At 27.4% G+C, this 14,124-nt stretch overlaps 2 protein-coding genes across 2 annotated transcripts; one reads left to right on the top strand and one right to left on the bottom strand.

Moving 5' to 3' along the window:
- Positions 1-233: 233 nt before the first annotated feature.
- LOC124942591 lies at positions 234-3,259 on the top strand. Its single transcript, XM_047483122.1, has 6 exons — positions 234-934; positions 1,367-1,469; positions 2,275-2,330; positions 2,564-2,728; positions 2,854-2,967; positions 3,034-3,259. The coding sequence occupies exons 1-6, from the start codon at positions 320-322 to the stop codon at positions 3,124-3,126; spliced, it is 1,146 nt and encodes a 381-aa protein (XP_047339078.1). The 5' UTR covers positions 234-319; the 3' UTR covers positions 3,127-3,259.
- A 3,347-nt stretch (positions 3,260-6,606) lies between these two features.
- Positions 6,607-6,996, bottom strand: LOC124943732 (agamous-like MADS-box protein AGL62). The gene has a single exon (XM_047484205.1). It carries the CDS (start codon positions 6,994-6,996, stop codon positions 6,607-6,609), a length of 390 nt encoding a protein of 129 aa, XP_047340161.1.
- Positions 6,997-14,124: the final 7,128 nt, after the last annotated feature.

Genomic DNA, 14,124 nt, shown 5'->3' with positions numbered 1-14,124 from the left:
GTTTTTTGCTCCGATTCCGGCAAGCTGGAGGATCAACGACGGGTTTGGATTTGGGAAAAGTGTTTTCTTTTCTTTTTCAGAATGTTTGTTCTTATTTTTGAAAATTTTGATGCTAAAAAAATATTTGACTCCTATTGCCTCACTTATTACCTTATTACACAGCAATCCTTTTTATTGGGAGAAGGAAAAAGGAGGCCTGCCTCTTCATAAACCTGAACCTCAATCCTCTCCAAATATCTATCTTTTGCCCTTCAAACCCAGTAAGAACACACCTTTGTTTACGCTGAATCTATTGACAATTTCCATTAATTTGGAATTCATGGCAGCGGCTCCTTTCTTACTTGAATCAAACCTCAAATGGAATCCCCTTTTACATCCCAATTCAATTCGATTGATCCGCTCCAATTCCATCAGAGTACTTCCCAGGTTAACCAGGTCTCCCAAACTCTCCCTTAGCTGCTGTTGCATTAACAACAACAACACATCTAATATCAGCGAGCGAGAACCTAATTCGAACCCATTTGAGATTCTCGCTAGAACCGTCATGAATGTCATCAAAGAATTAAGAAAACCCGCTATTGCTGCAGTTTTGATGGGATTACTTCTGATGTATGATCCGAATTCAGCACTTGCAGCTTCTGGAGGGAGGATGGGTGGGAGGTCTTTCTCCTCGAATTCGTCTTCTTCATCGAGAAGTTATTCATCTCGTTCTGCTGCGCCTAGTTTTTCTTATTCAACGCCTTATTATGCTCCAACTCCATTTGGTGGAGGTGGGTTTTATGTTGGGCCGGCAGTTGGGTTTGGAGCTGGTTCAAGTTTCTTCTTCATTTTGATGGGATTTGCAGCTTTTATGTTGGTCTCTGGATTCTTATCGGATCGTTCTGATGATGGTCTTTTCTCTGCTACTGAGAAAACCAGTGTTTTGAAGCTTCAGGTACTTACTCGGTTACTTCATTTATGAAGAGAGTTTGGTTTTCCAAAACCAAGTTATAGAATATGATGGAAGCTATCTGTTTTCAGTTGTTGGTTGACATAGACAATAGCCATCAATTGCTTGTTTTCTTGGTTGATTTGATGCAGAATCAAAGTTAGAATGTTTATTACTAATTGCTAAAGGCACATTTGTTGATATTAGCTTATATTGTTGGGACTGTTATTATCCAATTTAGATATTAGATTATTTGTGCTGAATCAATCACAGTTCATTTCTGCTGGATTTTGATCCTCAATTTTGTATTAGGAATTTTCCAATTTTACTTTAGATTGATATACTAACAAAGTTTGAGATGAAAGGGTTTTGACTCATTTGTAGTTTGATATTCCATTCTCATAATGCATATAGGGTTCTTTGTTTCAATTTCATTAGGTTGGCTTGCTTGGATTGGGGCGAGACCTTCAAAGAAAACTTAACCGGATAGCTGAAACTGCGGATACATCTACGCCACAGGGTCTGACCTTTGTATTGACTGGTAAATCTCTTAAAAAAACATCTGCTAATGTTTTGGTTGCGGTTTTTTTGTGTTAAGGCATGAATTTGGCCTTAAAGGCGGTTTATGGGTTAAGGAATTCCATGCTATTAGAAAAGAAAAACAATGTCAAAACCTCGTGTTTTAGGCTTCAGAGAATCTCTGAGGGATCATATAAACAGCTGCTTTAGTAAACCTATCATTCGATTGGTAGGATATTACTTAAATTGGTACAAATTGGGTATTTTTCTCAATTATGTCTTGTCATTTGATTCAATAGCCGTGATTTGATAAATACTTATAATTCTCAGATAGAGTATTAGAACAGAAAATGAACTATTGGTTTTAAGCCATATCAGGTGGATTAATCAACAATTCGAAGCACTTTTCTTGCATGTTCTTCAAAAACAAGTGGTCCTGTTTGGAAGTTTTCAATTGTTTTACTATGGTTTTGGTAAAGGTAGATAACAGTTAGGTTAAACCTGATAGCAATATTCAGTGTTTTCTTATGAAAAGCCATTCCAACCTCCTCTAACAGCGGTATCACTTTCGGCAATCTGTTGAGTTTCTTAAATAAAAATATTACCTGATTTAGAATAAGCCCGTTGTATTCTTTCAATAATAAATATCTATCTTTAGATGAGATTCAATGTTTTCTTCTTATGTTTTTGAGTAAGGACTTCGAAAGTCCGAATTTCAGCCAGAAAACTCTCATCAAGCAAATTTAATAGATAATGGTCCTAGAATTATTTCCATTTTTCTATGTATAGGTTCTGTAATTGATTATTTTCTTTTGGCTTTAATGCAGAAACAACGCTCGCCTTGCTCCGAAACCCTGATGTTTGCATATCCGGCTATTCATTGGTAATTCGAATTCCTGTCTCTTCCATTATCTTTATTCAGGCGAAATAATAAAGGAAAAACCTGTTTATCATTTCGCTCCTAAACCGTTTTCCTTCAAAGATTGTTTATTGTGCTCCTTCCAAAGTGTCCATGTTCACTACATGATAAGATAGATGATCGGAACAATCTCATTTGGGAAGGCTAGACCAAGTTCTAATAAACAAATCTTCATTTTACTTCAAATTTAATTCCAGGTGGATGTTAAGCGAGGTGTTGACGAAGGTGAGAAGCGATTTAACCAACTTTCAATTGAGGAACGAGGTAAATTTGACGAAGAAACCTTAATCAATGTTAACAACATTAGAAGACAAAGCACTAGCAGCCAGAGATCAACCGGATTCAGAAACGAGTACATTGTTGTAAGTGCAAACCATAAAAAGGCCTTGTTTAAGGGTTACTTGAATATCAAATCACCAATCACTTCATCAACTAAACTACCAAATTACCCTTGCCCTTGTTCGGATTTGGGTTATTTGAAATTCAGATAACGATATTGGTGGCTGCGGAAGGAGTACATAAACTTCCAACCATCAATGGCAGCGGAGACTTGAAAGAAGCCTTGCAGAAGCTTGCTTCTATACCTGCAAATAGAATACAGGTACTATACTAACCAGAAAAATAACACTGGATTTGCTGTTTAACTGAACTTGTGCATGTTGTATAGGCTGTTGAAGTTCTATGGACACCTCAGAATGAGAACGACACACTTTCAGAGAGGGAATTGATCGAAGATTACCCGCTCTTGCGTCCTCTATGAGAATCGAAAGAGATAAAAGCAAAATGGTTGGTGGATATTGAATATAGATATTAGCTTTGTGATGTTCATATGAATTTTGGAAAGTTTTATCAAGCTAAACATGACTTGAATGAAATAGAATCATGGTTGATGGTATCTAAAATTCTGTTGTCATCAATTAATTTGTTAAATGGTCAGTTTGATTCAGCTTATAATTAAGAGTCAATGTTTTTTAAATGATAAATTTATTTTCATAGGTCTATTTAATTAGGAACATTACACTCCAACCAAAATAAATTCACTTACCAAAACAATATGATCCCTAATTTGATGTTAATCACCTATTATAGATTAGGAAATAGTTTAGGATTAAAAAAAATTGATTGATAAATTAAATCATTGAATAATGAAATTTTTAATAAAATATGATAAATAAGTTTTTGTTAAAAATAATATCAAATATAGAACAAGTTTTAAGAGATTATATGCTGTGCATTATTTTGAAATTATTTATTATTTTTATAATAATATTTTTATAATAATATTTTTATAATAATATGATTTAAATTATTAATTAATTAAATACTAATATATATTTTAATTTTACGTTTTTAAAATATTTAAAATATACTAAATAATAAGAATCCTATTATATAAATAGTTTATTTGTACATTTGTTTTATGTTCTAATAGCAGGTTATTTATGATTACACTTTTTTTGGAAAACATTTATGATTATTTTTAAATAACTCCATTTATTCAAAATTTTAATTAAAATAATTTTTCTTATATTATTTTAAAATAAAATAAATATTAATAATAAAATATTTTGATAATCTTATAAAAGTTACCTAAATAAATCACTCAATTAAAACTATATTTTGAAAATGAGCGATTAATTAAATAACCACGTATCAGTCGATTATTTGACAAAACTTTGGTATTTTGGGCCTTATTATTGGATGTATCAAAGCCCAAATATAACAAGGCCTTTATGGATTTTATTTATTATTTGAATAACTTATTTTAAATAATTTTGTTTGATGTATTATTAAAAAGTGAGTTATTTAAATTAAAATATATAATTGTATATTAAAAAAATAAAAATGTTGGGTCAAATTATTTTGATTAAAATAATTAAAAGAATAAGTCTATTCTATGCAAAATTTATTTTGATGATATGTGATTAAAACTTAACTATGATTAAAACTCACTTATGAATAAAGTTAAACTATCTAATTGTTTCTGTGCAGGTACATCAGACTTGGCTAACTTAGATTTGTCTAATCATGCTAATTAGACGTGTAACGTAGTTAGACGTTGGCGTCTAACTCCTTCAGACAAGTCTGAAGTGATACGTAATTAGACGTTACAGTCTAACATATATGTAGTTAGACGTTGAGGTCTAACTCCATTAGACGTGGTAGTCTAATGGGTAACGTATTTAGACGTTGGCGTTTAACTCCTTCAGACAAGTCTGAAGTGATACGTAGTTAGATGTTGCAGTCTAACAGATACGTAGTTAGACGTTGAGGTCTAACTCCATTAGACGTGGTAGTATAATGGGTAACGTAGTTAGACGATGACGTCTACTACTTCAAACAAGTCTGAAGGAATGCTTAGTTAGACGTTGTAGTCTAACTCTATTAGATTTGACGGTCTAATGGAACACGCAATTAGACGTTGACGTCTAACTCTCTTAGACTAGACAGTTCAATGGAGCACGTCTAATGCCTCGTTTCAATAGTCGTTTGAAGTTAGCATACGTCTACCCACGATCAACTAGCTGTTTATTACTCTGCTCCACTCACTCATGTGTAGTCTGGCAAGCCAGCTAATTGCATCCAATGAACGATCTCCACGTAGGCAAATGTCCTTCCAACGGTTTGTCCAGTACAAGACAATATAAGAGAGGATATTCAGCACACTACCAGTTCGGTACGACCACGATCCATTTGCTCAAAGTCTGTTGTACTCTTGTCCTATGGGAGGCCTCCCAATGGACGCTTTCCACGTGTCCATAAAGAAGATTCGACCGTTGGTGTCCCTCCACTACAAATAGTTGCTTAAAGAGAACGGACGAATCTCTCGATCAACTAGTGAACTTGCTTACTTGCTGCTCAATTTACAAGTTTACTCTTGCCTTACTGATTTCTATCATCTTCCAAGTTCAAGAGAGAAAGAATTAAAATACTATCTATCTATGAGAATATTGTTCATAATATTGTAAGTTGAATAGGGGTTGTTCTGTTCAACAGAGTGTTAGCTAGTTCAGTAAAATGTAAGTTGATCAGGGGTGACGTATGAGGATTTGCTCCGAACATTCATAAACAACTCCCTGTGTTTTTTACTTTTTGTCATTTACCTTTTATTGGTTCAAAGCTTCAAATTCGACGAACACTTCCTCACTTGAAATCGTTTCAAGAGTTCGAAGAATTTGTGAAGAATAGAAACAGATTTTAACTTCTAATAGAGTTAAAATCGAATCGTTTGTCATAAGTTGTTATCAATCGTCAGACCCCAGTCTCTATTGGTAGCACCGATCCTATCAATTGGTATTAGAGCATCACTTTCTATTCTCAAGCAACAAGAACATGAATTATGTTTGTCGTCAACCAAATTCTAGTGCTCTCAAAAGAAAACTACGATTATTGGATGATGAGAATGCAAGCTCATTTGGCTGCCCTTGATTGTGATATGTGGAATGTTATCACTAATGGTCCTATAAAGATTGAGAAGCTAAGATGCAGCTGGACGACGGAAGATAAGATGATGAACAACATGGATAATGTTGTCAAAGATGTCTTGTTCAAGTCCATAAACATGAATATATTTAGTGAGATCAAGTCTTGCTCCTCTGCTAAAGAAATCTAGGAAAAACTAATTCAAATATATGGTTGTAATGTTCAAATAAAGAAGAACCGAACAGAGCAGAAGGTTCTTATAAGTGTTGAAAATAAGTCCAAGTGGGCCGATAACGACTCAGAGAACTCATCTAGCAAAAGTCATAACGAAGTTGTCACATGCTTGATGGCAGACGACCAATCCAAGGTATTCGACTTATCCTCAAAAGATTTTACTAGAGATGATTTAACTGCTACACTCAATGACATGGTCATTGAGTACAAGAAGTTATCAGACTATTTTAATGAAATGAAATCAAAATATGAAGCCAGCGACTCTTCTTCTTCTCAAGTTTCTGAACCAAAACTTTCTGAAAACAAAATAGTTGAGCCTCTAGACTACAAAATAATGACATAAAATCCTAAACAACAAATTTCGATAAAATTTAAGACAAAAGTATAAAAAAACATTTATGGACTAATTTGGTTCTCAATAGTCATGGCCAATAAATATAATGGATTTAAATCTTCTTTCATCTTCAACATTCTTTGTTCTTCAAAAAATAATTTAAGCTCTACCATCCAATCATTCCTCAAATGTAATTGGCTTAAGCTCATTTGTGGGACAGATTGCTCCCACCACCTTTTCTTAGCATGGTTAGCCATCTTCAATGACAACATTTTTTTGCCTTTCTTGCTCAAGTTTGAAATTATCTCCCGCCTCTATTATTCGAGCATCCATCTCTCGAACACACGTGAAATCTTGTGTCTCAAGAAATTCATGGGATGCGGAGTTAAGTGCTCTCTGAGAATTGGCATGCACGAATTGATCAAATATGGCATATACATTAGGGTTGCCATAAGAGAAAGCTTTTCCTCCTCCACTGAATATGATTATTGCAACATCGCTTTCACATAGATTTGAGAGCTCATTTGCCTTCTTAAAAGCGTCAAACTTTCTCTTAGAGAAAGTTACTGAGCGCTTACTACTATTTTCAATCTTCTCAATGAGAATTATTTGACGACCCTTATTCCATTTTGGTGCCATATCTCTCTTTTTCTGGATCAAATTGTATATATTATTTCTATCACTCTATTTCTTTATAAGCATATTTTTTTAAAGATATATGAATCACATATATGTATATGTGTGTATATAAAGATTATAATATATTAATATTATTTATCATAAAATTAATGTCATTAAATATATTTATTAAATAATTTCTTTCTTATCTGATCACAAATATTTTAATGAGGTCATGAATAATACATAATTTGAAATTAAATTTTCACAATATTGGATTGGGAAAAGATTATATTGAATTATGTGAATTTTGTTTAATATATAGAAATAAAAACTAAAATTGTTACAAAAAGTTATTTGATATTTATGGTGCATTTTTTTAATATCTTACTTTTTATTTTCCATTATTTTATTATTGAGATTAATTTTAGAAACAACCATTTATTGGAGAAATTTATAGAAACTAAATATTTAGCAAATATATTATTCATAGATGAAAGTCTAGAGAAGGTAACCACCATCTACAATAATTGACTATCAACAAATATAGTTTAATGAAAATCAATTGAAGATATGTGCAGAAATTTTCTATTGAAAAATGAAATATTTTTATCAATGTTACAAAAAAAAGGTCCAAAAAATAAATAAATAAATTCTAGATGCAAATGAAAAGTAGGTTATGCATTGAAATTACATGAAGGAAACACTACAATAAAAAAATATTACCTTTAAAGTAACTAATTTGATAAATAAATAAATAATAATTTAAGCAATTTCTTTATCATTCGCGTTTGACATGTTCAACCTCGTCTAATTAAAGAACTCCATATGAGTTCTTGCAATCTTGTTGATTCCACCATTTTCTATATTATAGTTTCCAATGGATTCTCCTTTGTGCAAAAATTCCTTTTCAATATTTTAAAACTTGGATAATCGAAAACGTTGTTAGATAATAATATGAAACATTACTTATTATTAAAACCAATTGTCAAATAAAAAATAAAATAGGATGTGCGCTTTATATGTCACTGTATAACCATCAAATATAATTGTTTAAGCAATTTTTAAAATATTATCAATGATATACTAAGATAGAAAAATTTTGTATTAGAAAATTACTGACAATAAAATAAATTTTATAGAAAATTTCACAATAGAAAATTATAGGAAAATTTGATTGCTACAAATGTTGAAAAATTATGTGGCTCATTTATTCATAGATAAATTTCTTATTTGCAACAAAATTAGTGTATTTTAATTAGATGTGTTTTTGTTGAGAAAAATAGGTTATGTATTAGTTCATTGTTGTACAAATAAATGTATTCTTATCTTATATGTTAGTTAGTATCAATATGTATTATATTTTTTCTTTCTTATAGTTTATTTTACTTTTAAAGTGTAATACGATGGCTATATATAATATTTTATTCCTTTAATAAAGTTGATAAGTTCTCTTACAAATTTATTTATTATCTGTCAATTGTCAATTGCTGTTAGGCTAGGGTAGTTTTAGAAAGATAAACAAAAAATACATTTAGTAAAAAAATTGGGATTTATTTTTAATTTAACCTTTTTTTTAAATTAATTTTTTTTAAATATCTTTTTAAAATTCTCGATTGTAAACCATAAACCCTAACCCTCAACCCTTAACCCTCAATATTATTTTAATATTAAAATGTCAAACACAAATACACGAATTTAAAAAAATATTTAGATAAATAAAATATAACTCTACGTTTTTTTTTAATGGGCACATAAAACATAGCGCTAATTCTTTTCTTGAATCTCACCAACAATAAATCCACCAAAAGAATTTTCTAAAAATGTATTTGTATATTTAATATATTTTATTGATTTATAAAAATAAAGTGCAACTCTTAAAAATGAAAAGGCAGACCATTTAAAAAAAATAATTTTATATTAATATTTCTTTAGTCAATTTTTTTGGAATATATTATTGAGTATAATGAGTTATAAAATTTAGACTATTTTAAAATATTAAAAAAACAATTAATTAAAAAGGAAAACAAAATTTAAAATTAAGGTCTATCTACAAATTATATATTTTAGTTGAATAATTATTATTATTATTGAAAATTATTATTTTAATTTTATAATCAATAGGAGAGAACAAATTGTTAAGGAGATAGAAAAAATAATTATAATTTCTATTTTTTTCACCTGCTTTATATATTTTTTAAATTAATATATATATATATATATATATATATATATATATATATATAACACTTAATATATAAAATAATAATAATAATAATAAATATATAAGTTGACAAAATAAATAAAATAAAAAAACAAAAAATTTATTTATTTCTTTATCCTATATATTTTTAGCATATTATACGATGACATTCACTCTACTCTCACTACAACCTCCCTCCCTCCCTGTTACTCCTCAAAATATTAAACATAATAAAAAATATAAATTATTAATTATTTTTTCCTCAAACTAATTGTTTCACTTTCTTACATTTTTTTCCCTTTTTCCCTTTTTATTCTTTTTCATGTTTTTTATTTTATTTGAATGTATTACTCACGAACTATCCCTTTTTATTCTTTTTCATGTTTTTTATTTTATTTGAATGTATTACTCACCAACTATTAAAAGTTTTATCTAGACCTATATTCTTTTTAAAAAAGAAATTGGTTCATTCAACTTATAATTATTTATAATTTTCATGGCATTAATTTATTTTTTCCTATCACCTAACTATTATATTTTGTTAAAATATATTTATAATATATATATATATATATTAATATTAACAAAATTTTATCTTTTAATTAAAAATATATGTAATTATATGTTTTATCAATATTTAAATTTAAATCAATTTAAATTTAAAATATCATTTAATTTAATATTATATAATATTTTAATAACTTATTATCACTTATTTCTTATTTAAATAAAATCAAAAAACTGTTACATTAATTATTAGATTTAAATTTATTTTACTAGTTATTTTGTAATTATTATTTTATTAATTTACTTTTTAAATTATTTTTATTACTCAAATATATAAATAATTTAAAATTATTATTATATATATATATATATATATATATATATATTTGTGCATAATTTATATAATTTTAAAATATATTTCATTATTGATAATTTATAAAATTTAATAATTAATAAAAATTAATATATGTAAATTATACCATTTTAAAATAAATTTTTTACTTATATAATTTTTTATTTCAAATATATATATATAAAGATAATACATTAATAAATGTGTATAATTTTTAATAGTTTGGACTACTTTGATATGATTTTAGTTTATTTATTCTTTAATATTGAGTAAGTTTGATTTAACTTATAAATCCAATTTATTTATTTTTTATGTTTATAATATTATTTAATAATTAATATTATATATATATATTTTTTAAATATTAATAAATAATTTATATTTAAAAATAGTATATTTGAAAATAAATTATATTAATATATTACTTTTTATAAATTTTTGTTAATATATAATTTTAGATATTAATAAATTATTTAAAATAAAAAATAATATATTTAAAAAAAATGATATAAATATATTAATTTTATAAATATATAATTTTAAATACATCTAATATAAATATGATATAAAAAATATATATAAATATTTAATAATATTAAGATCAACTAAAAATTAATTTATTTTAAAATAAATATATTATTTTATAAGTTTTTATTAATATATATTTTTTAAATTTAATTAAACGTGGAGATTTCTAACTAAGTGTTCATAAACCCATTACATAAATTTAAATTTTTTCTCTATTTCTATTTCTATTTTTTTTTTAAAAATATTTTGATGATTCATTTATGTACATGTTATTTGACCATATAAGTTTGATAATAGCAAGGTTTTAAAATACGCGGTTCAATCGGCGGTTCGACCGGTCCGACCACAAACCGGTTGGATGGACGGTCCGGATTTTGAGTTCTTTCCGGTTACTTTTCGAACCGGCTAAAATCCGGTCCGACCGGACGGTTTGACCGGAAATCTGAACCGGAAATTTCCGGTTAGAAAGGTTTTCTTAACAAAGGCTGGATCTGTTCTATCATCTGTGTGTTAGCTTCCTCTCCTTCCCCTTTGCCTGTTTTCGACGACGCCGTTCTCGTTCTCGTTCTCTCTCTTTCTGTGGAACCAAATCTTGGCTTGAAGCAAGGTAAAGTTATAGTTCCGGCGACGCCGTTCTCTTTCTCTCTCTTTCTCTCCCTTTTTGTCGGAATCAAATCATAGCATGAAGCAAGGTAAAACTATAGGGTGCTAATTTGATCTGGATATTCAGAATTTCATCGTATTTTGATCGATTGCGAGATAGATCTAAGAAACCTCTAATTACTTATCCTAATTTATTAAGCTTCTTAGTTGGGATATGTTACCAAATTTACTTACAGTTATCAGCTCTTCTGCTATATATAATTTAATTGTTGTTAATAATACCAAGATTGATGATCCTTAGATGAATTAGTCGTGAGGGTTTGCTTTGGTTTTACTACTTATAGTAACAGTAAGCAAGTTCACTTATGTGTTTTCGGTCACAGGTTTCATATTGAATTAGTATACAACATATAGTCAGCTGCAATAGGTTGAACCAAATGACTGAATGCAGAAGAATGAATCAAACCCTAACTGTAATTTTACCCAAATCTGTTGTTTGGATGCTACTTTTTCTTTTGTATTAGATTATGTATGTTTTGTGTATATTGCCTACAGAAGCAAGTGTTTTTTTATAGTGAACTTCAAATTTTGAGACTGAATAAAGAAAATTATCGATTAGATGGAATCACTATGAAATATAGATGTTAATAGACTACAAGATGCTTCAAGCCTACTTATATTTTGTACACCATTAACATCACCCATTCTTTGTTTATGTTCAAAAGATATTTGTCTTATATTTTGTTTATGTTCAAATGCTTCTGCACATTATAATAGATTATTCAGAATCTAAGAGTAAAAAATGAGTTGTCATTAGGTTAGTTTTCTTCTAAAACAGATGACATGTCTTTTAAAAAATGTGTAGTATTTGAGTGATTATGATCATTTTTTCACTTGGAATAAATAAGGCTTTGATTGACAATTTCAATTTCAATTGAATGTATAGAAAATTAACAATTGAAATGTTCCTCCACTTATTAGGGATAATTTCTCAAATGGTAATATACTAATATATTTTATTTTTTAAAATTAAAATCCGGTCCAACCAGTGGTTCAACCGGTTGAACCGGTTGGACCAAAGTTCGTCCAAAAAAACGGATCAATGACCGAAACGGTTTTCAGAACCATGGATAATAGTTAATAAAAAAAGTAATTTATTATTATTAAATATTTTTTCATATTTCCAAACCCTTTTTTCTAACATAATCTTTTAATTGTAAATTCATTTTAAGATACTCTTATCTTATTCCTATCATCATTCATTTCTTCCCTGATTCATCTTAATTGTAATAATTATTTTAGATAATTAAATAAGTCTAGTTTAATTTTTAAAATTAAAATTATAAATTATAGAGTATATTTATATTTTAATTATTTTATATATTAGAATATATATTATAAATAATAAATAAATATATATTTAAATGTATGTTTTGTTTATAATTTTATAAAAATATATAAAAGTTTTAGAAATAGATAGAATATATGAGAGATAATGAATAAAATAATTAAAAAAGATATTAAATAGATAAGAAAGAATAAATAAAATAATTAGAAAATTAATGAAATAGATGAGAGAGAATGAATAAAAAAATATTTAAAAGTGATGAGAAAGAAAAACACTGAGATTATAAGCTTAAACGACGAGTAGGGAGGTAGAGAGAAAATTGAGTTTAAATGTAAAAATGTGTTTGATTATAATTTTTGTGTGAGTTTATTACGCAGAGTTACTGTAGCAGTTTATTACGCAAATGTCCAAATACGACTTATAAACGTCGAATCAAACTAGGCCTTTATATATATTTTTTATATAGTGGTACATTTAAATGAAACACTTAATACAAGTATACAGGTCTAATATTTATTCCTTAAAAATATGTCTTATAATGGTTCAATTTCAAACAAGGTGAATGATAACAAAATAAAAAAAAATGATTAATATTATAGTTTTTAATTAAACTAGCATGTATTTCGCACGAGAAATAATAAAAAAATCGTGAAAAAATTATTACGGTAAAAATGTGATAGTATTTTTAATTTTATTTTTTAGCATTTTAAGTTTATGGGCGGGTCAACCCAAAATCCGATCCAAGTATCCATTACTCTCACATATATATTCAAATTAACCACAACTCTCGACTATATATATATATATTAATTAGTTAAAAAGTTGAATTTATATGGTTAAAATTTTCCGCGTTCATCAAATTTGATGTTGAATTTAAAATATAAAGTGTTATTAGCTTAGTTGCTTAAAGAGTTGTACTTTTTTTTTGTTAGGTCGCAAGTTCGAACCTTATTTATAGATTTTTTAAGCTCTCGACACGACAATTCGAATATTTTAAAAATTAAGCATTATTATATATATATATATATATATATATATATATATATTATATCAAACTCATTTTCATAGGATTCAAAAGATTATTATAGTTTTTAATTAAATACAATACAACTAACAATTATATATTTTATTTGAATAATTATTATTATTGATAGTCATATTTTTTTTAATTTTATAATAAATTGTGAAGGAGAGTTAAAGAAAAATAATTTAAAAAATTATAATTTTATTTATTTTTTCATTTTCTTTATATATATTATATTAAATTATATATATATATATATAATAAGAATACTACATTTATTAATGAAGGTGTTAATTTCTCAAATTTGTCGGGACATAATTGTCGTTTCCATCCACGTTTTTGTAAATTGTGTCGTATTTATCCAAACGGAATAAAAACATTAACGATGTTAAATTTTACCATCTAATCTAGACACGTAGGTTAATTTAATTTTTATTAACATAAATCATTTAATAGGTAGACTTTACTTGTTGAACTAACTTAAATAATAACAAAATCATTATTAATGTTAAATTAATGACTATTAAAATATATTAAAATATTTTGATTAGCTAAATCCTACTAAATTATTTCCTCTCAGGCAT

This window comes from Impatiens glandulifera, chromosome 6 (assembly GCF_907164915.1).
Source record: "Impatiens glandulifera chromosome 6, dImpGla2.1, whole genome shotgun sequence".
Classification (NCBI taxonomy): Eukaryota; Viridiplantae; Streptophyta; class Magnoliopsida; order Ericales; family Balsaminaceae; genus Impatiens; species Impatiens glandulifera.
The sequence above is the reverse complement of the archived record's forward strand: the minus strand, read 5'-3'. Positions and strand labels throughout refer to the sequence as shown.